Source organism: Perognathus longimembris, chromosome 14 (assembly GCF_023159225.1).
Source record: "Perognathus longimembris pacificus isolate PPM17 chromosome 14, ASM2315922v1, whole genome shotgun sequence".
Lineage (NCBI taxonomy): Eukaryota > Metazoa > Chordata > Mammalia > Rodentia > Heteromyidae > Perognathus > Perognathus longimembris.
Window position 1 is genome coordinate 10,017,171 of NC_063174.1, and position 27,079 is coordinate 10,044,249.

At 42.6% G+C, this 27,079-nt stretch overlaps 2 protein-coding genes across 9 annotated transcripts in view; one reads left to right on the forward strand and one right to left on the reverse strand.

The window, feature by feature from the left end:
• The first annotated feature begins 8,356 nt into the window (after window positions 1-8,356).
• Insm2 (INSM transcriptional repressor 2) lies at window positions 8,357-10,059 on the forward strand. Of its 2 annotated transcripts, XM_048362451.1 has the most exons (2): window positions 8,357-8,452; window positions 8,546-10,059. In XM_048362451.1, the coding sequence occupies exons 1-2, from the start codon at window positions 8,357-8,359 to the stop codon at window positions 10,022-10,024; spliced, it is 1,575 nt and encodes a 524-aa protein (XP_048218408.1). In that variant the 3' UTR covers window positions 10,025-10,059. The 2 variants fall into 2 exon arrangements, with proteins under 2 accessions (XP_048218408.1, XP_048218407.1); XM_048362450.1 differs by having other exon boundaries at window positions 8,357-10,059.
• A 2,173-nt stretch (window positions 10,060-12,232) lies between these two features.
• The window catches only part of Ralgapa1 (Ral GTPase activating protein catalytic subunit alpha 1), a 186,189-nt gene continuing 171,342 nt past the window's right edge, over window positions 12,233-27,079 (reverse strand). For 4 of the 7 annotated variants that reach the window (XM_048362449.1, XM_048362442.1, XM_048362447.1 and 1 more), the window contains 2 exons: window positions 26,387-26,511; window positions 12,233-13,306 (listed from right to left, as the gene is read on the reverse strand). In XM_048362449.1, the coding sequence (XP_048218406.1) occupies window positions 13,158-13,306; window positions 26,387-26,511 (274 nt within the window). In that variant the 3' untranslated portion in view covers window positions 12,233-13,157. Of the gene's footprint in view, window positions 13,307-15,581; window positions 15,585-25,798; window positions 25,830-26,386; window positions 26,512-27,079 lie in introns of all 7 variants that reach the window. The other 3 variants (XM_048362443.1, XM_048362448.1, XM_048362444.1) reach the window with 2 other exon arrangements.

Here is a 27,079-nt window from a genome sequence, read left to right on the forward strand (position 1 = left end):
AGATAAGGCCTTATTTTCCCTGGCTGCTCTAAGACAGACGTCTTCCCATCTCTGCCCCCTCATAGCTGGGATTCTATATGTGAACCACCAGGCTTAGCTTTATTTTTTGAGAAACAGTCTACCTTTTTTTGGGGGGGGGGCAGGGGTTTAGACTGGTTTCAAATTATGATCCTCCTGTTTTCGCTTCCCAAGTACTAGAGATTATAGATGTGAACCACTACACCTGTCTTGAAGAGTTATTTTTGTGGTTTTATTTTGTGCAGTCCTGGGGCTTGAACTCAGGGCCTGTGTGCTGTCTCTGCGCTTTTTCACTCATGGCTGCAGCTCTAAGACGTGAGCCACAGCTCCACTTCCAGCGTTTTGGCAGCTAACTGATGACAAGCCTCTCACAGACCTTCCTGCCCAGGCTTGGCTTTGAACAGTGATCCTTGGATTTCATATGAAATCTGTTCCACCAGCTTTCAGCAGCAATGCTCTGTGCATATTTAAAACCCACGGACGCATCACTGTATAACAGAAAGTAGCTCGTTCTCTCTGCTTGTGTGTTCACAGCAGCCTCAAGTGCCACTGTGTGTGTGTGTGTGTGTGTGTGTGTGTGTGTGCGCGCGCACGCACCGGTACTGTGGCTTGAACTTGGGGCCTAGGCACTGTTCTTTGTCTTTTCAGCTCAAGGCTGGCACTCTATAACTTCAGCCACAGCTGTACTTCTGTTTTGGGGGGTTTGTTTGTTGGTTGTTGTTGTTTGCTTGCTTGCTTGTTGTTATTGTTTTGGCGCTTGAATGGAGATCAGCATCTCACTGGCTTCCCTGCTTGGCCTGGCTTTGAACTGGGATCCTCCGATCTCAGCCTCCTAAGCAGCTAAAATGCTAGGTATGAGCCACCCGTGCCGGGGCTGTGCTGGTTATTCTAAGTAGCTTTCCAGCTTCTTTTTGTTTGCATTTTCTTAGTACCCAGGGCATTGTGACCATGCTCTGGGGCTCGTTTTCCCCATCGGGAGGAAATGTTCACCTGGCATTGTTGTACGAACTGGATTGTGGATGTGAACGAAGTGGAAACCCCACCTGCATGTACCTTATAGCTTTCGGTGACCACTTATGTGTCATATTTATTGTGTATTGTATATCATACATTATATAGTATATATTGTTATAGTGACAGGTAATGATAAATGCTATGAAGAAAAATTAAAAAGCTGATGGGGTGGGGTATAGAATGCATGGGTGAGGTCCTGGGTTCAATTTCTGGTGTGCACACAAATTACGTGGACGCACAAATTCTGAGCAAATAATAAAGCAATGAAGGGTCTCTCTCTCTCTCTCCTTTTTTATGCTGGTCCTGGGGCTTACACTCGATGCTGGGGTCCCTGAGGACTTTTGCTCAAGGCTAGTGTTCTACCACTGGAACCACAGTTCCCCTTCTAGCTGTTTGTCTAATGAGCTGTGGTCTCATCAGAGATGAGAATCCCACAGACTTTCCTGCCCATGCTGGGGGACAGTGAGTTTTTCTACCCTTGAGCAGCGCTTGTAGCCCTGTTTACTTAGTTTTCCGATGGTTTCTCTTTGCTCAGGCGTGGCCTCCTTGGTCTGGTAGCTGAGATTACAGGTGGTTATTTGGAGATAAGAGTCTCACAGGCTTCCCTGCCTGGACTGGCTTTGAACTGTGAGTCTCAGATCTCTCAGTCTCCTGAGTAGCTAGTGTTATAGGTGTGAGCCAACAGCATGCAGCCCAGCTTGCTCTTTAACATAGGATTTTTCACTACCTTTTCCTAGACTGGCCTTGAATCTCACACCTCCTATTTCTGCCTCCCCAATAGCTGGGATTATAGGCATGAACCATGGTGCCTGGCCCCAGAGATTTGGTGCTTAGTCTAATACAGTGTAAAGTCATTCAAAGGTTTTGAGTAAAAGAGTAAAATGATCAGATATATATATATATATATATATATATATATATATATATATATATATATATATTTGGCCTGTCCTGGGCCTTGAACTCAGGGCCTGAGCACTGTCCCTGGTTTCTTTTTGCTCAAGGCTAGCACTCTGCCACTTGAGCCACAGCGCCACTTCTGGCCGTTTTCTGTATATGTGGTGCTGGGGAATTGAACCCAGGGCCTCATGTATACAAGGCAAGCTCTCTTGCCACTAGGCCATATCCCCAGCCACAGATTTCTATTTTAATAGCAAAAATATACCATAGAGTGGAAGCAAAAGACCAGAGTGGAGGTATAGAGAGACTCTGATGTGTTCAGATTCAGCAAATGCTTTGAAGATAAAACTGATAAAAGTGCTAATAGATTGATATGGGGGGGGGGGTGCAGCCAGAGCCAATGTTTTTGGGTTTTGGCCTAGACAGCTAATTAAATAAAAGTACCATTTACTGAGAATGAATCAAGAATTCAGCTTTGGATTTTGGAGAAATGGTTAACTTCCAGGTTCTTGGGGTCTACAGGCCTCTAGTAACTGCAACTTGGCGTTATCCTTTCATAGAAATGTGTCTATGTGGAGGGGTGGGGGAACAAGACAGAAGAAATAAAGTTGTCCTTGAGTAAGTTTTCAGATTTTCCAGTGATTATAGAAAAGTAGGTTAGTTGATCAGGCAATGGTGGCTCATGCCTGTAATCCTAGCCACTCAGGAGAGTGAGATCTGAGGATTAAGGGTGGAAGCCACCCTGGACAGACAAATCTATCAGACACTTATCTCCAATTTACTAGCTGGAAGTGGAGCTGTGGCTCAAGTGATAGAGTGCTAGCCTTGAGCAAAATAGTTAAAGGACAGCTTCCAGGTCCTGAGTTCAAGCCCCAGTACTGGCGTGCACACACACACACACACACACACACACACACACACACACGCACAGAAAAAAAAAGAAAAAACTAGATTAGTTATCTGAGCCTACTTATACACACTATGATTTCAGAATAAAAAATGACTTCTCTGTTCCTCAATTTCTGTATGTTTTTGTTTTGTGCCAGTCCTCGGGCTTGAACTCAGGGCCCGGATACTATCTCTGAGAGCCCAAAGCTAACACTCTATTACTTGAGCTACAGTACCACTTCTGGCTTTTTCTGTTTATGTGGTACTGAATCCAGGGCTTCATGCATGCTAGGCAAGCACTCTACCATTAAGTCACATTCCCAGCAAGTTTCTCAATTTCTATTGCCTAAAATTTTATGAATTTAAATCAAGGAACTACTAGAGTTAGAAAGTTTAAAGTGTAAATAGCTTGAGAAACAATCCACTGTTATGATTTTTTTTTTTGTCTAAATACAATAGAGCAATCAAAGGTCCTGAGTTTTTGTTTTTTTTTTTTTTTTGCCAGTCCTGGGCCTTGGACTCAGGGCCTGAGCACTGTCCCTGGCTTCTCTTTGCTCAAGGCTAGCACTCTACCACTTGAGTCACTTCTGGCCATTTTCTGTATATGTGGTGCTGGGGAATTGAACCCAGGGCTTCAAGTATACAAGGCAAGCGCTCTTGCCACTAGGCCATATCCCCAGCTCCAAGTCCTGAGTTTTTAAAAGGCAGAAAAGGTAGTCAATGTCAACAGAAAGAATATAGAGAAAACAAGGATTTCCCAATTTTCCTTGGAAGTACCTTGTAATGACTTTTTTTTTTTTTTTTTTGGCCAGTCCTGGGCCTTGGACTCAGGGCCTGAGCACTGTCCCTGGCTTCTTCCCGCTCCAGGCTAGCACTCTGCCACTTGAGCCACAGCGCCGCTTCTGGCCGTTTTTCTGTATATGTGGTGCTGGGGAATCGAACCTAGGGCCTCGTGTATCCGAGGCAGGCACTCTTGCCACTAGGCTACATCCCCAGCCCCTTGTAATGACTTTTGTTGTTGCTTATTTTGTGCTAGTTCTGGCATGTGAACTCAGGGCCTGAGCACTGTCCGTTAGCTTTTTTGCTCAAGGCTGGTGCTTTGCCACTTGAGCCATACTCCCCTTCTGACTTTTTGGGGTCACATGGAGATCAGAGCCCTTCCTGAGCCAGCTTGGAACTGTGATTCACAGATTTCAGCCTCTTGAGTAGAAGAGGATTAGAGGTGTGAGCCACCAGCTGGCAGCTTTAATTATCACATTGATATTAATATAAATATTATCATAGTATTTAAGGGAGAAATTACAAGTGTTCCTCTTTTTTTTTTTTTTTTTTTTTTGCTGGTCCTGGGGTTTGAACTCTGGGTCTCGGCACCATCACTGAGCTTCTTTTGCTCAAGGCTAGCTGGCAGTCTACCACTTGAGCCACAGCACCACTTCCAGCTTAAATTATTTTTAAAAAATTTACTGTAAAGGTGATGTACAGAGGGGTTACAGGTACATAAGTCAGGTAATTTGTACATTTCTTTTTGAGCAGTGTCACCCCTCCCTCATTCTCTCCCAGTTTTTCCCCTTCCCGACTCCTCCTCAAGTTATATAGTTCATTCCCATCATTTCCAACATAATGTCTAGTGAGTACCATTGCTGAATTGGTTCAGCCTTTGTCACGTCCAGCTTTTTTGAGTCATTTACTAAAGAGTCTCATGGACTTTCTTGCCAAGGCTGGCTTCCAAGTGCAATCCTCACATCTCAGTCTCCTGAGTAACTAGGATTATAGGTGAGAGCCAGCAACACCTGGCATGGCAGAATGTTTTAACAACAACAAAATCTACTGGGCACATGATTCTGATAGTCATACTAGTCTCCGTCTCTCTTCCCCCAGCCCCACGGGGTGAACTGCTCCTCTGCTGCGAATGTGTCATGCCAACAGAACCTGCCACCTGCACTGGGCCAATGGACCAGGGATGGAACTCTTGGAAACTGAGCAAAGACATCTTTCCTATTTTAAGTTGCTCTCTTGCGGAGTTTGGACAGAACTATGCAAAAGTTACTGAATACTTGCAAGTACTCAGAAAATATTTGCGAAACTTAACGTGTTTCAGTGTGTATCAGGGAGCTAGAAGAAAATGCTCATTTACAGCATGATTGAGTAAAATCACATACAAGTGTGATTGTAAAATGCCAAGTACCAGTCACTGACAGCCCTTAACCACTCTGTCATGTACAGTTTTGCAGTTTGGTTTGAAGCTGTGCCTGACCTTATAATGCTGCTCGATAATGTTTATTGCATAAAACATTTTTATTAATGTACTCAATAGCACAGAAATAAAGCCATCAACAAATATATATGACCTACAAAAAAAAACCCAAATGGGAGATAACCGTTAAAAAATAACAGGAGGAACTTCTGAGGGTTTAAACAGTCGTAATTTCCTTTTAGACGATTTCCTGAGATAATAAGAAAAACCTTCCAAATGAGCCAGTGTTTTTTGTTTGGTGTCTTTGAGTTCAGCTGTCTCCAGTTATGAGTATAGCTGCAAACAGACTTCTGAAGTGTGTCTAAAGTAACAGTCAACACCACTGCCTAGATTAAGCAGTAGTGAATGATTTGAATGATTTGAATGGCACATCGCAGGGACTCAGGTTATACACCACATGACACAGAACATACCAGCAAATTAAAGATTAATAGATTTTAAAGAAGATTAATAAATTCTTACTAATAGGTCAATACTGTTCTCTGCTGTAATATGCATTTTCAGGCACATTTCCTCTCATTGTTTTATTCATTTTATCCTTTTATAATTGAGTTACTCTATAGGTAACTTTAATCCTGCTGGTATTTTTGTTGTTGTTTGTTTTGTAAGGCAGGATCTCTTAATATAGACAGGCTGGCCTTGAATTTATGATCTTCTTGCCTCAGCTACTCAATGTGCAGAGATTACAGGTGTGAACCACTATACCCAGCTATCTTGCTGTTTTTGCTTAACATTATGATATGCATATTTGTCTATGTCATTGAATTTTAATGGCTACTTAACCATCTATAGCATAGTTACACTATAATTTCCTTAAGGTTATTCTGTTTGCAACTACGAAATAACACTGTAGAAAAACAGCTTTGTAAATAAATCTTTGTCATTAACTTTGGATTACTTCCTGAATGAATGATTGGTAGATTAAGATGAGTTTTTAAAAGCTGGTGATAGACACTGTACTGACAGACCACTTTTCAGAAAAGTTGTTTTCAAAATTCTATCCGAGGGTATGGGAAGGTAAGAGCTATGAATAGTACTATTGGAAATAGTTTTAAAATTGGTGACAGCAGTTCTAACAAAGTACTATATCTTTGGGGAAAAACCTGGAAAACGGTTACTCTTAAAAGTATTAAGATTCTTATATCATAATTTCAACACCACACATTCTGAGTCATCAGGAGAAAGAGGAAAGGAGAACTGAGAAGAATTTGCATTGTAAGTCCTTCATAAGTTGATATGTCAGGAGTCATCAATTCAGAAAGCTAAGTTTACCAACACTATTCAAAGACTCAAATGTGTTAAATAGAGATTCAGAACATCCATTTTGAGTATAAAATCTCGGGCTGTTAGTGGTGTATGATTTCATGATATTTAATGGGAAATAGCATAATTGTAGGTCTTCATCCATTATTCAAATTATGAAGTCATTTTGTTTTCTATGACCAAGTTCTTAAAAATGCACTTGGTGAAGGGCTGTATCAACCTGTGAAATTGTGTGTGTGTGTGTGTGTGTGTGTGTGTGTGTGTGTACTATGGAACATACAGTTGTGGGATGTGATTAGGGAAATTCTGGGATTTGGAAGTAGTCTGACTTTGGTCTGAATCTGCGTTCTTTGTTACTTTTGCTGGTCCTCTATCTTTTTTCTAGCGTGATCAACTTGTTCAAGAAAAAAGTAAGGATACACCTTCCTGCTATGTGTGTGTGTGTGTGTGTGTGTGTGTGTGTCTCAATGTATGCAGAGTAGAAATTAAGCAAAATGCTTAATGCATAATCGGAGGTCAGTAAAAATAAAATTACTCTAAATATTGTCCTCTTTATAATACTTCACTAATGAGAGGAAAAATGTTTTATTGATGACTAGATTGCTCTACATTCTACTTTAAAAACACCTCCCTCGGTCTTCTCTGCCAGTTGGTTTTAATTATTCTATTTTATTTCTGGTACTGGGGTTTGGATTTCAGGCCTCATCCCCTTGCTTAATTAATTAGCTTTTTTTTGCTCAAGGCTGGCAGTCCACTACCGCTTGAGCCGCACTGCTGGTTCATTGGAGATGGGAGTTCAGGATGTGGCCCTCTGGGCTGGCTTTTCCTCAGCAGCTGGGATTACAGGCGTGAGTCACCCAAGGGTGCCTGGCTCCAATATGGTTTGGTCAGGAGATCTGAACTTGGCCAACTCTCCTTCCCGTGCTCACATCGTGCTGATGTCTATCAGGAATTTTGACGTTTTACCTCTGCCTCCTATGGTCTGTTTTATTGTCCTAGTAAGGCTCACAAACTTGCAAGTTTCTTTTAGCTGCTAAAAAACAGCCGAGCCGGGCTCGGGGCCCCGGGCGGCGGGCGGCGGGGAGCGCCTGTTGCGCTCGGGCCCCGGCGCACCTCGGGCGGCTCCGCCCCGGTCCCGCGCGGAGAGGCGGGCGCACCGCGGCTGCCGCAGCCTCCTCCCCGCGGCGCGGGCCGGCCGGCACGGAGTCGAGCCTCCGGGTAGCACAAGTGGAACGTGCAGGCCGAGAAAGCACTTGATGTGAAGACGGTGGGAAATTGGATGGCGTCCCCGCGCCGCTCCGCGCCGCTCCGGGAGGGGCGCTCCGCAGGCTCGCGGGCACGCACGCGCCGCGCTGAGAGCCCTTCTCCCCAGATGGATGCTCATAGTGTCACAGCCGCGCGGGGATCGATGCCGAGCGCGGACGTGCTCCCTCCGTCCGAGCAGGCACCGGGCGGGGGGATTAAGCCTTCCGCCCTGCCGCTCGCAGCTTCTCCTCCGCTCAATACCGCCGAGGACGTTAACCCTTTCCCGGGGGACTCCCGCCTGGTGGCTGCCACCGGCCTCCCCCCATCCCTTGCGTCGGGTGGAAGTGGGGTTCAGTTTTTTTTGGGGGGGGTGCACTGGGTACTCCCCAGCTGTCCGTCCCTGCGGGCGGCGGAGGCAGAGTGCTGCAGCTTTGGTCGTCTTTGCCCGAGACCGGACAGGGGGCGTCCGGGGCAGGGCGGGGGTGTGGGCGCCCCGGCCCGGCAGCGAGGCCCGCCCACGACGGCTCCACCGCCTCCACCACCCACGCGGTGGGCCCCGCAGAAGCCCCGCCCCCGGGCCCGCGCTCACTCCCGATTGGTCGGCTCAGCCCGGAGGTGGCTCGGCAGGGGGCCTGGCCCGCGTCTCAGCTATAAAGGCCGCCCCGTCATGAGCGCCCCGGCGAAGCTTCCGCGGCTCCCGCTCCTGCCTGCTTCCCGCCTCCCCGCCGACCCTCCCGTTCCTCCTGGCGGCCCAGAACCCCTGACTCCGCCACCATGCCGAGGGGCTTCTTGGTGAAGCGGACTAAACGGACGGGCGGTTCTTACAGAGTTCGCCTAGCCGAGCGGGGCTTCCCTCCGCCGGGTCCCCTGGTGGCGCCGCCCGGCCCCGACGCCTCCCCGCTCCGTGCCGAGAGGGCAGCGCCCCCCACTCAGGAGGAGCCTGGGAACGAACTGACGACGGAGGCGGCGCAGGAGCTGTCGGGGCCAGCTTGTCCCGTGGCCGGGGTGAGCCTGGGGGCGGGCGGGCGGGAAGGTGCGGAGTGGAGGGCCAATGGGAGGGAGGGCCCCGGGCCCAGCCCCGCCAAGCCGGCGGGGGCCGAGCTGCGCCGCGCCTTCCTGGAGCGCTGCCTCCGCTCCCCGGTCTCGGCCGAGTCCTTTCCCGGGAGCACGGCCGCCCTGGCCACTTTCCCCTGCGCCGTGGCGCCCGCCGCCGCCGCCGCGACCTCGGGGGAACAGTTCCTGCTGCCGCTGCGGGCGCCGTTCCCCGAGCCCGCGCTGCAGCTGGACCCCGCTCCGCTCTCGGCCGCCCTGCACGGCGTGAAGCGGGCGGCGGGCAGCGAGCGCCGCGCCAAGGGCCCCGCCGGCTGCTCGCCCGGCCCCGCCGCGCCCGCCGTGGCGGGGATCAAGAAGCCAAAGGCCATGAGGAAGTTGAGCTTCGCCGATGAGGTGACCACATCCCCGGTCCTGGGCCTGAAGATCAAGGAGGAGGAGCCGGGGGCGCCGTCCCGGGCCCCCGCGGGCAGCCGCACGCCGCTGGGGGAGTTCATCTGCCAGCTGTGCAAGGAGCAGTACGCCGACCCCTTCGCGCTGGCGCAGCACCGCTGCTCCCGCATCGTGCGCGTCGAGTACCGCTGCCCCGAGTGCGACAAGGTCTTCAGCTGTCCCGCCAACCTCGCCTCGCATCGCCGCTGGCACAAGCCCCGGCCCGCCGCCGCCCCCGGCTCCTCCGCCCCCGGCAAGCCGCCGCCCGCGTCCTCCGCGTCCTGCGCCGACTCCGGGCACCTGACCTCGTTCCTGGCCGAGGGGAAGGAGAACAGCCGGGCCGAGCGGACTGCGGATCAGCACCCGCCGGCCGAGGACAGCTCCGGGGACAGTCAGCACGCGGACAGCGCCCCGCGCCAAGGCCTCCAGCTGCTGGCCCACCCCGAGCCACAGTTACTGCACGCCCCGTACCCCGAGGGGGTGCTGGGGCCTCGGGTGCCCGGGCCGAGCGGCGGGGCGGGGGGCTCGGAGATCTTCGTGTGTCCCTACTGCCACAAGAAGTTCCGCCGCCAGGCCTACCTGCGCAAGCACCTGGGCACTCACGAGGCGGGCTCGGCGCGCGCGCTGCTCCCCGGCTTCGGATCGGAACGCGGGGCCCCCCTCGCCTTCGCCTGCCCGCTGTGCGGGGCGCACTTCCCTTCGGCAGACATCCGGGAGAAGCACCGGCTGTGGCACGCGGTCCGCGAGGAGCTGCTCCTGCCCGCCCTGTCGGGGGCTCCCCCGGAAGCGCCCGGGCCCGGAGGGGCGGCGGAGGGGGGTGCTCAGCAGATCTTCTCCTGCAAGCACTGCTCGTCCACGTTCTTCAGCTCCCCGGGCCTGACCCGGCACATCAACAAATGCCACCCCTCGGAGAGCCGCCAAGTGCTGCTGCTGCAGATGCCGCTGCGGCCGGGCTGCTGAGCGCGCCCGCGCCGCCGGAGAGAGCAGCCCCCGGGACCCTTGCCGGGGGGTTCCCTGCGAGCCCCCTTCCCCGGGCTTTCCTCCCCAAACTCTCCCAGTCGTTTTCCCGCCAGAGGAGAGGACAGAGAAAAGTAAAGCCCCTCTCTCTAGAGCAGGTATGTATATGGTCTAAAACAACATACAGGGTCAGAGTCAGCTTTAAATCCGCCTCACGTCTCCCCGAAAAATAGGATTGTTTCCCCGCGAAGCTCTGGAGACCCCAGCGAATCCTATGATTGGTAATTCCTATGGAAAGTCGCAGCGAATGGGGGCACGTCTCAGTGGCTAGCCAGAGGCCATCGGCGTTCCCCCCTCGTCATCACAGGCGCCTATGTAGTTTGTCTCCATAGGGTCAGACATCTTACATTGTATATTCTGTGAATTAAAAAGTTGTGATGGGTGCCAAACACAGGAGGGAAATATTCAAGACTTGGGTTCATGGCAAGAAATGTAAGAGAATGGCTGCTGCTCTTGGGGAATAGAGAATCTCCCGTAACTCTTTTCGCAATTTCCTGTATTGGTCCATTCTGTGTCTGGAAGTGAGGAGGGGCCGCTTTTCTGGAAGTTGAGACACAAATTCTTCGTGGCTATGTTGTGTGCAGTATCCAGGAGGCTACTTTAAACCTTTCAAAAAGCTATGGAGCTTTTTGGAAATATAGAACTTTTTTTCCTGAAGTTTGACTGTTTTAGAAATAGGTTTCACCCAAATGAGTGTTTATGTTGTAAATCTCATCCTGTATATTATATATTAAACGGTTCACTTAAGGTGTTAATAGCTATAGTACATTATGGACCTGAATGCAACTTCCACAATATTCTATATTTTCTTTTCAGCGACAAATTTTGAATAATTCTGTACCCATCCCCCAATAGCCAGTGTGTAATACTGGCTGAGCACTGCCTGACAAACAGCTCAGATTTGTAAGATGCTTACCACCAAATAAATGTACATAGACTGTGCTTTTTGTTCTGTGTCTTAAGAATCGGTTGAATACAGCATATTTTCAAAGCCACATTTCTTGTCTCTCCTATGCCAGTATTTTATTTTAAACATAGTAACCCATTGAGACAAAATACAAAGACAAGGGATATATTTTGCAAATGAATATAATGGTGCAGGAATGCAATGGGAAATTTTCCTTTGAAGTCTAGCTGCACAGATTGAAGCTCCAGAGAGGAAAGTATATGTACTGTTCTTCAAAAGACACTCTCAACAAATGGCAACAGAAAGTGTACTTAGTTGTTTGAATTTGACAAAGATGAATATCAATAGTGCTAATTTCACTATTAGAAGTTGGCATTTACATGCCATTTTTATTGCATAACATCAACACTTTGGAAGTTCATTTAAAAAACAAAGCATCTTAGAAAATGTAAGAAGTTTGAGTTTCTCTTTTAATAAGTCATCTTCGCTGTGGAAAACTGTCTATACTGTTTAATCATCTTCCAAGGGACTCCAGTTATCTACTTTTTTTTAAATTTAATACGCTCTCACAGGAATTTAAGTCTTCATAAGAAAAAAAGTACACATGAACTTTTAAAAAGTAGTTTTAGAAAAAAAGTGGTAAAGTCTTATTCTGGAAGGTATCTTATAAAATCATGTGAAATTTAAGGAACAAGCTAAATTGGATGCTTAAACCACAATGTGTCAAAGTTTCTAGCCAGCCCTTTTGAAGTGTGAGATTTTGTGTTTCTAATAACTGTGATAGGATCTGAAAATAAGTTAGAGTGCATCTTGAAAATGGGATTTACCTTTACTTTTCATGATTTTTAGGCTTTAAATAAAAGTCCAATCAGATAGCCCTGTTATTAAATCTGAAAATATATGAAAGAAGACAAATTATGGAGAGGAAGTGATAAGAATATTTTTATTGTGTTGTTAAATACCATGTCCTCTTTTTTAATCTCCCCCATTACAAATTTGTAGACACTACATGAATACATAATTTATATGCTATCGGTGCCAGTATGATGTATTTACACATGCAGTTGGTACCAATGTCATGCTACATTTTCTTAAGAGATGGCCAACCAAAACAAGACGTGAGCAGCTGATCTGCTATAGGAAAACACTTCTGGAGGGTGGAGTGTTTACCAACTTGCACCTGCGACTTTATTAACATTAGATTTAACTTAAGACTTTTAGGTTATGTTCTCTTTTCTTTTTAATAATACACATAATTTGAGATATTTATATCAGAAAAGTATTTTCCTCCTGCCCACCACTTATTTTTGGTACTGAAGAAAGAACATAGATATAACCAGATCTACAATAACAAAGGGCCCAAACCTCAAAACAAATAGCATATAATGGTGATATCACTTAAAAAGCAGAACATTAGAAAAGTGTTTGGAAGCTAAGCAGAAATCTAATATCAGTAGTGACTTTTCTCATTATTGGCTATGTCATGGTATCACTTAGCCAAAGAATGAAACACTGCTTTGAAAAGTAGTTAATGCTAAAATCATTTAGGCTGGAATTTGAGATACTACATGAACATATACTGAGTGTTTTATTTTTTGTAACATAAATAATCTATACATACCCCGTATATTAACAGGTTTGTAACAGGCTAACATTGCTCTAACTGTATAAATGTTTAAACTTAATTTTACATTTCTAAGGATGGGGATATAGCTCAATGGTAGAGCGATTTAGCTTAGTGTGCTGACTCAGGTTTGATTCCCAGCACCACGGAAAAAAAAGTTTGCATTTGCAAAATATTATGTATTTATTGAGTCATGAAGCTGAAATGGGGAACAATAAATAGAGACTATCAGTCCAATTATGCTTTGGCTCAACATTAATCATGAAATTAAAGGTAAAACGACTTAGACATAATTCTCTGGGCAGATAGTAAGTATAGAATAAAACTCTACCCCCTCAAGATATGGCAGCTTGCAGCATAGGGTGGGGTGGGGGGAGAATTGATTAAATAGCCCAAATCTAAAATATTGTTACAAATTAAGTCCAGTGTTTTCTCAAACGTACAGGAAAGAACATGCATATTTGGCAGACATGAAGGTCTGAAAGAGTTAACGCTGTTTGGGCTAAAGTGTCTAACTGCTGATCACTGCTGGGCTGCTTGTGTCCTTAGGATTTATTGGCTGAACCAGAGGAACGACGCAGCTTCATGGACATGCGGCTTTTGCTAGTTCGAGGAGACATTGGAGAGGCCAGGTCAGCCCCATCTACCTGCGCTGCTGTGGGAGCTTCACTGGGTAGAACCTCTGGGTAGGAGCCTGTAAGAAACAGCATGATCATTAGTACAGTTGTCTAGCCTCTCATTCCATGAGAAATAACCTGTGTTACTGTCTGGACCAAGTATGCTAACTCTTAATGAGGTCTTTTGAGGGGAAAACAAGCACACTTGCTTGTTACAATAGCTTACGAATATATTTAAAACAAAGTGATGTGGTAGCTCATGCCATCATATCAGCAAGAAAACACCAATCATCATCCTCAGAGCTAGAACCCTCAAAAAGCAATGGGAAACGATATCTTTGGGCAGAAAGAACAGGTATCCAAAGCAACACTGGCATGCAGAGGAAGACACAGTTAACAGGTGAGAAGACCAATCCTAGCTCTAGGGTTCAGGGTCCAACCAGAACAGGACCTTCACTTCCCAGACTGGAGGAAAATAGCGCCCAACAGTGCTACACAGCTCCTTCCAAAGAGGAACGAGGCGTTTATGAAACCATCAAAGTGCTGGGTATTTAAGTAGGATTTTAAAAGGAGCAAGATAAAGCCTTGGGAGAGGGGAGATACATCTAAAAGTCAGTCAGCAAAGACCAACAGAAATTTAGACATGCTAATGCAATTTCACTAAACTTCCCTCCTCCCCCGTGTGTGTGTGTGTGTGTGTGTGTGTGTGTTACTGTGGCTTAAACTCGGCCTATTTATTGACCTTGAACTTTTTGCTCAAGGGTGAATGTAAACTTCTGTACTTATCAATAACAGCAAGTAGGTGACCAGCAGAACTGGCCAATACAGAATTTTAAAACAAGCAAAACAAAATTCAAATGAGAAAATTTTTTGTCATTGATAAAAGTTCTTCACTCCTGATTCTCCAATGAATAGCAATACTGCCCAAACTTTAAAAGTATAGCGTCTCAACTGCTTACTAAATAACTGAATAAGAATTAAAACATGCTTTAGAAAAAATGAAAAAATCTAAAAATGAAATAGCCAAATTAAAAAATGAGTAAGGGAGGGAGGGGGGAAGAGGAAGGAGGTAACAAACAGTACAAGAAATGTATCCAATGCCTAACGTATGAAACTGTAACCTCTCTGTACATCAGTTTGACAATAAAAGTTAAAAATAAACTATTTTAAGTATATAAAATGAGTAAGGCACTTTGGTACACATTTTCTGGGCCTTAAATATGAAAAAAAAAACTGTTCGTGTCACAAGCAAAAAACCATTAGAGGCTGAAGGCTTGAATTTACATTCCTCCTTACATTGTAGGGAGACTTTTTTTTTTTTTTGCCAGTCCTGGGGCTTGGACTCAGGGCCTGAGCACTGTCCCTGGCTTCTTTTTGCTCAAGGCTAGCACTCTACCACTTGAGCCACAGCGCCACTTCTGGCCGCTTTCTATATATGTGGTGCTGGGGAATTGAACCCAGGGCCTCATATATATGAGGCAAGCACTCTTGCCACTAGGCCATATCCCCAGCCCTGTAGGGAGACTTTTGACATATTTGTTAGCCCATGTAACACCTCACTGACACTTCCAACTCAGAGATAATTATGCTAGGCTAGTACTTAAGCATTTATGCTTAAATTGAAGTTATTGATAAGAAAACCCAAAATGCTCAATAAGGAGTTCAGATCTTATTATCTTAATCAATCTTGTGTATGTGTAGAATACTTCAAAGTATTTTCTGAGGCCAAACATTATAAATACACTTAAGTACATTCCCAAGGGAAAATATTCTGTCATTCATAAGCCAAGTTAATAAATACCTTTCTCAAAGTAACCTCTCCAATATTTTCCTAATTGAAATGAGGTTGGCCTTCAAAAGAAATGAGGAAATATTTTGCTCAACTTTCTCCAAAGATCTGAATCCACTTATGGTAGACTGTAATGGCTAATCCTGAGAAGCATATGAATCCGAGGCCCACTGTGGGAAGCCCTATAGATGGAAGGCAGGGGGAGGGGAGAGCAGTAACTGATGGTTTTCTGTTAATGCATACTATTCCCCGCCAACATGGCTGTGGCTGTTTACCTTGAGATGGCCAATGCTTTCTAGCGGAGGTTTTGGGAGGAAGAGAACTATCACTGCATTTCTTTCTTTGTTGTGAATGAAGAAATGAAGTAGCGAGCAGAAATGAGAAAACAAAAGAGAAGATAGATAACAAGTAATGAGAGACAGTGCAGAATTTACAGGTGTTAACTGAGAAGCAGAGTAAAGAGTATCAAGTTTTTATTAGGAAATATAATTGGGCATGCAATGAGTTAGCATCGTGATGTTTCACAATGGTCAATGCTTTGTAAATTCAAACATTCTACTTACCAACTAACAAAACAAGTTCAAACAGGAAAAAAGAAAAGAAGAAAGAAGTCTGTGAGAGATTCTATAAACGTCTTCCTTTTAAAGTCACTGTACTGGTGGTGTTATCCTACCACTTAGTCTTGGCATCTCTAGACATACTCTGATATATTAGGAAGCTATATCCACATTAGATTTTAATTACAGGTAATTAAAATAATTCAGGTCCTCAATACATTAACCACATTTCTGTCCAACAGACAAGTGTCTAACAGTTTTATCACAGTATGCCTAACTCAAAGAACATTTTCTCACACAATTCTTCATAAAAACAGGTCTGCATGCAAATTCATTGTGGTCATTCATTTCCACTTCATATTTTTCTTCTTAACTGTACCCAAATCCTGAGATGTTTTCCGTTCACTATTTTTAACAATAACAGCAAGCAAAGTGAATCTTCAGATGTCTAGGTACATTATCACAGCTTCCTCACATAAAAACCATTTTCTGCCAGGTGCCGGTGGCTCCTGCCTGTAATCCTACTACTCAGGATGCTGGGATCTGAGGACTGTGACTTGAAGCTAGCCTGGGTGGGGAAGTCTGTGAGACTCTTATCTCCAATTAACCACCAACAGCCGAAAGTGGAGCTGTGGCTCAAGAGTTTGAGCACAAGTCCTGAATTAAAAAGCTCAGGGACAGCATCCAGGCCATGAATTCAAATCCCAGCACTGGGTATATGTTTATTTCCCCCCAAGAAACATTTTCTCCATGTCTTCCTTATTGCCTTCAGCCAACTCACAGTCCAATCAGGCTTTTTAGTGTGTGGTACATAGTTATCATGCTCAAGTTTTAGCAAATGATATTTTTGGTGTATGCTCAGTATATCAACACTCCATAAACAATTTATAGTAGGGTGACTTCAATTTTAGATGTAAAGAATATAGTGACACATTTCATGTAAGGTTCTAGTCTGCCTAACTAGTGTCGTCATTAAGAATGTTCTTGGGGGGCTGGGGATATGGCCTAGTGGCAAGAGAGCTTGCCTCGTATACATGAGGCCCTGGGTTCGATTCCCCAGCACCTTGAGCAAAAGGAAGCCAGGGACAGTGCTCAGGCCCTGAGTCCAAGGCCCAGGACTGGCCAAAAAAAAAAAAGAAAGAAAAGAATGTTCTTGGGCTGGGAATATGGCCTAGTGGCAAGAGTGCTTGCCTCCTATTCATGAAACCCTAGGTTCGATTCCCCAGCACCACATATGTAGAAAATGGCTAGAGGTGGCACTGTGACTTAAGTGTCAGAGTGCTAGCCTTGAGTGGGAAGAAGCCAGGGACAGTGCTCAGGCCCTGAGTCCAAGGCCCAGGACTGGCCCGCCCCCCCCCCCCCAAAAAAAAAAAAAAGAATGTTCTTTTCTCTTTTTTTTTTTTTTTTGGCCAGTCCTGGGCCTTGGACTCAGGGCCTGAGCACTGTCTATGGCTTCTTTTTGTTTAAGGCTAGTGCTCTACCTCTTGAGCCACAGCGCCACTTCTGCCTTTTTCTATATATGTGGTGCTGAGGAATTGAACCCAGGGTTTCATGTATAGGAGGCAAGCACTCTACCACTAGGCCATATTCCCAGCCCAAGAATGTTCTTAATTACTTCTACTAAGAACAAGTTTGAAACATTTCTATGGGGTCCTATATTTATGCATAAGGTATCTATTACACATTTCCAGTGCTCACACAGCTTGTGTTTCTATCTTTTTTTTTTTTTTTTTGGCCAGTCCTGGGCCTTGGACTCAGGGCCTGAGCACTGTCCCTGGCTTCTTCCCGCTCAAGGCTAGCACTCTGTCACTTGAGCCACAGCGCCGCTTCTGGCCGTTTTCTGTATATGTGGTGCTGGGGAATCGAACCTACGGCCTCGTGTATCCGAGGCAGGCACTCTTGCCACTAGGCTATATCCCCAGCCCCTTGTGTTTCTATCTTGATAATACGGATTCATATATTGCACACCAGTTACAGTAAGCTATTAAAATAATATGAATATGACTTTGGGGTTCTACACACAGTTTTTGAAGTATTTTTTATTGATTGATTGATTGCTGGTTCTGGGCTCTGTTCCTGAGCCTTTCTGTGCTCAAGGCCACATGAGCCACAGCACCACTTTTGGCTTTTTCTGTTTATATGGTACTGAGGAATAGAACCCAGGGCCTCATGCATGCAAGGCAAGCACTCTACCACTAAGCCACATTCCCAGCCCTACACACATTTTAAAAGGGAACAAAGTGAATTCTAGCTTATTGTCATTTTGTTTGTACTGTTAGCTGACAAACACAACAGTTTAAAACTACTGAGTTACTGGGTAAATATAGCCTTTTGAAAACAACCTGAATTAATACTGAACTAAGATACACTGTGAATATACTAGAAAGAACATGGACTAGCCAGACAGTTGTAGATTAAATGACAAGTCTGACTCTAATTAGTTATTTGATCTTGAAAAGTTTTCTTATTTGTGAAATAAGAGACAATATGGTATTCTGCCAAGTTGTGGAGATTAATGGACCACATGCAAAGATCATAGAATGTAGTAGCTACACAATAAAACTATAAAATAGGGCAACATTTGGTAGGCTTTGAGTCACAAGAAACAAATATTAGAAAGGATAGAACAGAACTATTTTTTTAAAGAAGAGGTGATGATAGCTTATGAGATATAAAAACTCAAATATGAAGACTACAATACATCCTCAGGTTTAGTTTTGGGGGAATCAAAGAATTTATCCTTTCCTATGTTGCCAGCCCTATAAAATATAAAAATATAACCTTAGATTAAGGGTTAGATTATCCAAGTGGCTATAATAATGTTAAAGGAGTTGATGAGTGATTAAGGTTGGTATGGATACTGCACTTAATGTCATAAGGAAAATATCACTACATAATTTAAAATAAAACAGTACAGAAATACAAAGTAGTAGTTTCACTAAAAATATTTTAAAATGGGTTGCGTGTTGGTGGCTAATGTCCTGTAATCCTAGCTACCCAGGAGGCTGAGATCTGAGGACTGTGGTTCAAAGCCAGCCTGGGCAAGAAAGTCTGTGAGACTTTATCTTCAACAAACTATCAAAAAGCCAGAAGTGGCGCTGTGGTTCAAGTAGTAAAGTGCTAGTCTTGAGCACAAGAAACTCAGAAACAGCATCCAGGCTGGTCCTGAGCTCAAGCCCTAGGACTGGCACAAAAAATGTATCCTAAAACTACTATTAACTGCAAACAGAAAAATTTAGATAAGCTTAATAAATTTTACCTCCTTATGAATGACAAAATGGTATAATTATTTTTAGTTTATATGGATAATAAATACCAAGACTGTGATTCAAATCCAGATCAGTCTGATTTCAAACCCCTGGCAATCATTCATTCATATATATCCACACAGATACATACACATATATATACATACACACATATATACATATATACATACACACATATATACATATATACATACACACACATATATATGTATAGATAGGTATGCATATAGTTAGGTTTGGGAAGTGCAGACTTAAGTTTGAGGATAGCCAGTGGAAAAAATGTTCATGAGACTCCATCTTGATTAATGGCTAGGTGCGGTGGTGCCACCTGTTATCCTAAGCTACAGAGGAAGCACAATGGCTGGATATGGTAGCATGTGTCTATCATTCCAGTCACATGGGAAAGCATAAATAGGAGGATCACAGTCCATGCTGGCCTGGGCACAAGGTGAGAACCTACCCCCACCCCCAAATAACCAACCCCCAAAGCAGCTGTTGGAAAGGCTCAAGTGATAGACTGCCTGTTTAGTAAATATGAGACATTGAGATCAAACACCAGTACTACAAAAAAAAAAAAAAAAAAAAAAAGGATTTTCAGAGTTTTCAGGGTAGGAAAAGTAGAGCCCTAAAAATAAAAAGCTCTTAATTTGTAAATAAGACAGATAATTGGGCAACCATTCTATCAACTGCAAGAAGGGATGAAAATTAAGCCAATGTGGTGGCTCACGTCTATAATATTAGCTGTTTGAGAGGCAGATACTGGGGGGATCATGGTTTGAGTCTAGCCCATAAGAAAGTTTCCCAGCCAATACCTAGTTGCAGTGGCACATGCCTGTTATTCCAGCTACAACAAGAGGTATAAAATAGGAGGATCAAAGTCAAGATATTTTGTGGAGAAAGCAAGACCCTCTCTCAAAATGACCGTTGTACAAAGGGCCAGAAGTTTAGCTCAGCAGTAGAGTAGCCAGCTAGCCAGCACAAGGCACCAAGTTAAAACCCCAGAACTGGAAGGGAAAATGGGTAACTGTAATAGTTAAGACCATGCACTCTGAAGTCAGGCAGGTATACACTGGAATGCTAGGTTCACCAAGAATGAGGGGATTATTTCTAAGGGTAAATAAAACTTGGTTTTTATTATTATTTTTAATGTCATAAAAGTACCATGAGAGGTGCTGGGAATATGGCCTAGTGGTAAAGTGCTCGTCTCATATACATGAAGTACTGAGTTCAATTCCTCAGCACCACATATATAGAAAAAGCCGGTGTGGCATTGTGGCTCAAGTGGCAGAGTGCTAGCCTTGAGCAAGAAGATGCCAGGGACAGTGCTCAGGCCCCGAGTTCAAGCTCCAAGACTGGCAAAAAACAAAACCAAATAAAAGTACCATGAGGGCTGAATGAGAGAATGCATGTGCAGTAGTTAGCCAGTCTGGTACTTTGTAACTGCTCAATTATCACTTTATTAATTGCATTTCAAAAAAAAATTCACATCCTGGGCCTGGGCATGGTGGTACTATACTGGGAAGGTAAGAGATCAGGAGGACTGCAGTTTGAGGCCATCTTGGGCAAAAAGTGTAAGACCCCTATATGAAAAACAACGAAAGCAAAACAGGGCTAGATGCAAGGCTCAAGTGGCAGAGCACCTGCCTACCAGTTTGAGGGCTTAAGTTCAAATTCTAGGATCACAACCAAGAAACCTCTTTCCCTCTAAAACACAAAAACACATCCAAATCAAAGTTCTGTGTGGAAACAATCTAATAATATTCCAAAAGGTTAATCAATGTTATTTAAGGACAGTATTATTTGCCTTTGGGTCAACAACATATAAGCCAAATTTCCAAGTTCAAAGTACTGAACAGAACATATTTGGCTGCCCATAATTTCAATCTAGTGATAATTATGTATGAGCAGGAATCTGTTTTGTAAAAATAAAATAAATTAAAAAAATTGTTATATACTGGAGGGCACTTATTTTACCACTGGCATTTACAAATATTAAATACTATCCTCTGTCTGAGGAGCTACAATTTCTTTTTCTTTCCCAGTACTGGGGTTTGGACTCAGGGTGTTAGGCTTCCTTTTTTTTTTTTTTGCCGGTCCTGGGCCTTGGACTCAGGGCCTGAGCACTGTCCCTGGCTTCTTTTTGCTCAAGGCTAGCACTCTGCCACTTGAGCCACAGCACCACTTCCGGTTTTTTCTATATATGTGGTGCTGAGGAATCGAACCCAAGGCTTCATGTATACAAGGCAGGCACTTTACCACTAGGCCATATTCCCAGCCCATATGCTTCCTGTATGTTCTTTTCATTGAGTCATGAATCTACCCTGGTTTTCGTTATTATTTTTTTTAAATAGGGGCTACTTGCCTGAGCATGCCTAGGTGTGGGTTTTGATTCATCCAGATCTTCACTGAGAAAGAGGCCTTAAGAGCTTATCTGCCCTGGCTGGCCTTGAATCAAGATCCCAATAATCTGAGCCTCCCAAGATGAGCTACTGGCACCAGGCTAAAATCATTTCTTTCAGATCATTTAGAAATTATTTCAGATCATTTGAATACTTGGGAAGGTGAAGTAATTTTAAAATAACTTTTAAAGAAGAACACTGACCTTAGGTGTTTTCTTTATTTTTTTTGGTACTGGGGATTCAACTTAAAGGCCCTGTGCTTGCGAGGCAAGCACTGTACTGCTTGAGTAATGCCTTTAACCCTTGTGCTTTATTTTTCCAGATAGTGTTTCTTGTTACTGGGCTGTTCTCAAACTTTAAACCCAATTTCTGCTGAATTACAGCTGTGTACCACCATGCCCAGCCCACCATGGCTAAATTTTGATGATTTGGATCTCAAGAGATCTAGACAGTTCTGTCAATAATAAATCCTAAGCTGTTTGTATATAGTAACAATAGTATTTGTGAGTAACAAAACTAGCTTAGAATTAAGGCGAATTTGATGCTATTTTAAGTCTTCATAATTATTAAATTATTTGATTTTGAAGGCATATTAATACATAGCATATATCTTAGTATTAATTTTGTGTGTGTGTGCTGGTACTGGGGCTTGAACGCAGGACCTAGGCATTGTCCATTAGCATTTTTGCTCAAGGCCTGGGACTCTACTACTTGAGCTACAGCTCCCCTTTTGGCTTTTTTGGCAGTTAACTGAAGACAAGAATTGCACAGACTTTCTTGCCAGGGCTGGCTTTGAACTGCCTCCTTTGCTAGGATTACAAGCATGAGCCACAGCTTAAGGTTGTTATTTTTAATGCTGAAGTTGAGAAAGACGAATGTATATTTGCAGCAAAACAGAATCCTATGGAAAAATATAAACATTTCTGAACTTCCACAGGAGTCTGGCTAAGGAAGAGGAGAGAGCTCTTCCCATACTTTCTACTACATGCCTGATAATGATAAAAGGATTTTTCCTATATATTTTAAAATAAAAGACAAGAAAAATCTAATAATGTTTTAAAGTAGTTACAGAAGAGCAACAAAATGTGACATCACAGTATTTCCCTCAATGACCCTAGGGATAAAAATAATTTCCCTTAAGTATCTGTCTAGTGTCACAGACAGTGCATTTTGAGAAAATACAGTTATAAAATCTTATCAATTATGAAACATCAAAATCTCTCACATCTTTTTAGATAAACATGGAAGGCTATATTAAAAATGCTTTTGGGGCCATGTACAGTGAGTGGCGTATGGCTATATCCCTAGCTACCTGCAAGGTTGACATCAGGAGGATCACTGTTTCAGGCCAGCCAGGGCCAAAACTTCTGGATTCTATCTCAATTAAAAAAACTACAAAACAACAACCAAAAAAAAAAAAAAAAGCTGGGCATAATGGCCTGTGTTTGTCATCTTAGGTAGTTGGGAAGAATAAATATAAGCATTGCGATCTAGGCTGGGCATGTAAAAGGGGAGAACTTATTTAAAAAATAATTAGTGGGAAAAGGGCCTAAGTATTAGCGTGCCCGCTTAGCAAGCAAAAAGCCCCAGCCTACTAAACCCCAGCACTACTAAAAGCAACAAACTCATTGGATTTAAATATCAACACTTGGTACATTATTGTTAACCAAGAAATGAATTTTAGATCATCTTGCACCAAATTATATAAACTTAAAAGAAGACTTCTCTTTCTCTCTCTATATATATCCTCAATTTTTATTTTCTACTGGAAAATGAACCCAGACCTTTTAGCATGACAAACATCATCATTGGGCTGTGTATTCCCTAGCCCTACAAAATGTGTTTCTATATTATTCACTAAGTAGGGTTGGCTTGAAAGAATATAATTATCACATTGATATTTTTATACTTAATTTCAAATTATTGCATTAATAGTGATTAGATTACTTTTTATATGTAAAGATATGTAAAACTGATTTTCAAATGCAATTATGAATCCATTTCCTCAGTATGTAAAAATAACAAACCTACCCATGCGAGGTGGTACATACCTATATTCCCAGCACTCAGGAGGCTGAGGCAGGGGGATTGTTTGAGACCAGTCTGCGGTCAAGAAACGAAAGAAAAAAGAAAAAGCAATGAACTACCCAAGAAACAAAACGCCAAAAAAACGGCCCTACGATGTTATGTTTGCAAAGTTGACGTCAGACCCAAATCACTCTCCAGCTTCCTGTCTTTTCTCTCCCACTCTGAATTAAAACTTTAAAGAAAAACAACTCTGTATAACAACATAAAGAAGTATATCAAGCAAAACAAAGATAGTTTTGCATGTCTGTGTATGTCATGACAGAAAAATCAAGATTTGAAATAAATGGAAGACAAAAATTATTCTTTAGATACTTGAAAGCACTTTTGTTGACACTGTAGTACATGAAGTTTTTATCTTTGTGTATGTGTTTTCAGGTACTGGGGTTTGAACTCGGGGCCTAGCATTATCACTGCTTTTTGCTCACAGCCGACTCTTTACCACTTGAATCACACTTCCACTTGTTTTTTTTTTTAAACTAGTTAACAGGAGATACACATCTCATGGACATAAGTTTATGCCCAGGCTGATTTCGACCTTTGATCCTCAGATCCCAGCATCCTGAATCACCAGGGTCCTGCCAGTTTTCATCTCACTATGTTGAACTCAGAACTGATGAGAGAAAATTCCTTTCCTAATGATTAAAACCTGCAAAAACTTACACAGAAGTGTATTCAGTAAGATAGTCATAAGCATTTACAGGCAAAAAAGTCCTTTTAGAAATTAAAGAGTACATGTGCCTAATAGTTCCGAAACAAATACACTTAAAAATAACAGCACAATATTAAGTTTATGTTCATATTAGCATTTTATTACTACTTAATTATATTTTAAACAACTTACAGGATAAATAAACTAAACATTAATGTACTGAAAAATGAGGGCAACTAAGCCTTGCCTTGGCTTTTGTACTTGGTGTCTTGGAAGGTGAGAATACTTACTTCCCCTATCTTAAACCTGACTAAACATGCAGGACAATATGCGAAATATGTAAAGAACATTAACATTTGTAGCACAAGAAATACAGAAAAACTCCAGCTGGTAAATAATTGCCCCATGAAAACTGATGAGCCTTTATGTACATATAAAGGAAAAAGTCCTAATGTGATCTGGTTATCTCTATTTTATGGCTTGATTTTATGATACTCAGGAGTGTTATTCATACCTACCTCAATGTATTCTGATATTCTCTATTATTAAACAACGGCACTGCCAGGTATACTTAAGTAGTTTTAAAGTTGCCATTCACTAGTTTACTTTTAATGTCTTTATATTTTTCCCCCAATGCTAAAACTTTTCATTAAAGCTAATTTTACAATTCTTGTTTCATTAAAAATAATTCATCCTAAGGTGGGGAATGTGGCTTAGTGGTAGAGTGCTTGCCTGGCATGCATGAAGCCCTGGGTTCGATTCCTCAGCACCACATAAACAGAAAAAGCCGGAAGTGGCGCTGTGGCTCAGGTGGTAGAGTGCTAGCCTTGAGCAAAAAGAAGCCAAGGACAGTGCTCAGGCCCTGAGTCCAAGCCCCAGGACTGGCCAAAAAAAAAAAAAAAAATTCATCCTAGTCTAACTTAATTTTTTGTTTTCTAGGTCTTTCATATTAATTAAAAGGGATTTAACTTTTTGGCAAAGTTATCTTTTTAATGGCAAATCACTGATGGGAAGGGAAGCTTTAATTTTATTAACTATACTACTGATAAATATGTCTTTTTTTCTTTTTGCCAGTCCTGGGCCTTGGACTCAGGGCCTGAGCACTGTCCCTGGCTTCTTTTTGCTCAAGGCTAGCACTCTGCCACTTGAGCCACGGCGCCACTTCTGGCCATTTTCTGTATATGTGGTGCTGGGGAATCAAACCCAGGGCTTCAAGTATTCGAGGCAAGCATTCTTGCCACTAGGCCATATCCCCAGCCCCTCTTTTTTTCTTTTTAATGTTAAGTTTAAAATAGAAGTGTATGTCTTTAAGCTTATTTATTCACCATAAACAAAAGTAGGTTTCTTATGATTAACTTCCTATTATGCCCTTTTCCTATTTCCCTTGAAAACCATTACAACACTCCTCTTTGCATTTTGGGTGCCTAGTGCAGAGCAAGGCACACAGAAAAGCCATTTGATGGAGTTATCTAGTAACAATCCAACACATTACAAAATACAAGGACACAAAACCTCAGTTAAAAACTACTATTTTTTTCATGCTGAGAAACAAACAAAAAGGGTCAATGTAACTAATTTCAGCAAAGGAGTCCTGTTATTAGTTATTTAAATCCCCAAACCATGTTAGTGTTTCATGCAGACCTGGGTTAGTATAATTCTGGAAAAAATTTAGTGAAAATTTCTGAAATGTTTAGTATAAATCAGGGCAGTGTTAAGTTTGCTTAATGTCTGAGTTACAAGCTTAGAGCTTGCTAATTTTGAAAAAAAAAAGGAAATGGGAGAAGAACAGAGGATGTTTTGATTGACACTTTGTCTTACCTTCAGATAAACAGAACTGATATTTAATGATCTAAAGAGGGAAAATAAAATAAATGAAACAATCATAAGGAGTGCAAGATATTACAGAATAGGAAGGCCACGAGTCATTTTATTCATACTGATTTGTTACAATTAGTTAATTATATTAATGCAGTACCCTCTTAATAATCCTTAAATATAACATAAGTTGCCATAGCAAGTACTTCTAAATCTAGACCAGTTTAGCTTTATTTACAAAAGTAGAAATGACAAGGCAATATTCTTGGCCATAAAATCTGATCTTGGAGAGTTGAGAGTGCATGCTCAACTTGTGTCCCTTTTGCAGATAGTTGTCATGATCCCATGAGATGTAGTTATTAACTATTAGCTCAGATAAAAAGTGGTACCTGTACTTTTATGAAGGTTGTTGAACCACATTTGTGTAAAAGAAAACATAAATCAAATGTACAGGTCAGATTCAAATAGTGGTAAAATAATTATATTTCAATGATTAGAATTTTATTCAAGCAAGTTTTTTTTTCCAAGAAGAAAAGGGTATTGCATTCGAAGTTCCAGTGAAAAGTAACTAATACTTGCTTTTAATCTTACCTGCATCAGAAGGTAAATGATGGTAGGGAGCTGGGGAAAAAACCTGTGCTGCAAAATCTTCAAATGTTGTTGGTTCTAAATGGTGCTGGACAATTGTTTGCAAGTATCGTGCTCTCTCCTCATAGCTGATTACCTTCTGTTAAGGATGAACTTAAATACAGCTTATACTGAAAACAGAGTTCATACAAAAGGACTTTTATGATAGTTTCTCCTTATAAATTATTCACTTATTTTACCTATAATTAAAAGTACACCTTCTTAAAGTATAAAATATACTTGTTAACCTAAGTTTACTCCTCATGATACTGCTATCTATGACACATTTATTAGAAAAAATATTGTAATTCTAAACTGCTGCTAGATTTCTTAAAGAAAGGTCAGGCTGGCTTCTCTTATGTTGTTAATCAGCTTCTGCCTACAGATTTACTCTCATGCCATGCAACAAATGTTACAACACTGCTTAAAATACTATGTCAAACATTCCATATTTTTCATTTTAAAACATTTATTGTAAAAAATTCCTGCATATCATCTTCTTTTTCTAAAATCCCCAAGTTTTCTCAACAATTGTTCTCATTTTGAATGGAAGGCTACTGTTGCTGTAATCCTTGAATAACTCCATGTGGTTAAGATAAACACATAGCTGAATCTGTATGTCAGGAAAAATACCTGGTCAATTATAACACTGAAACA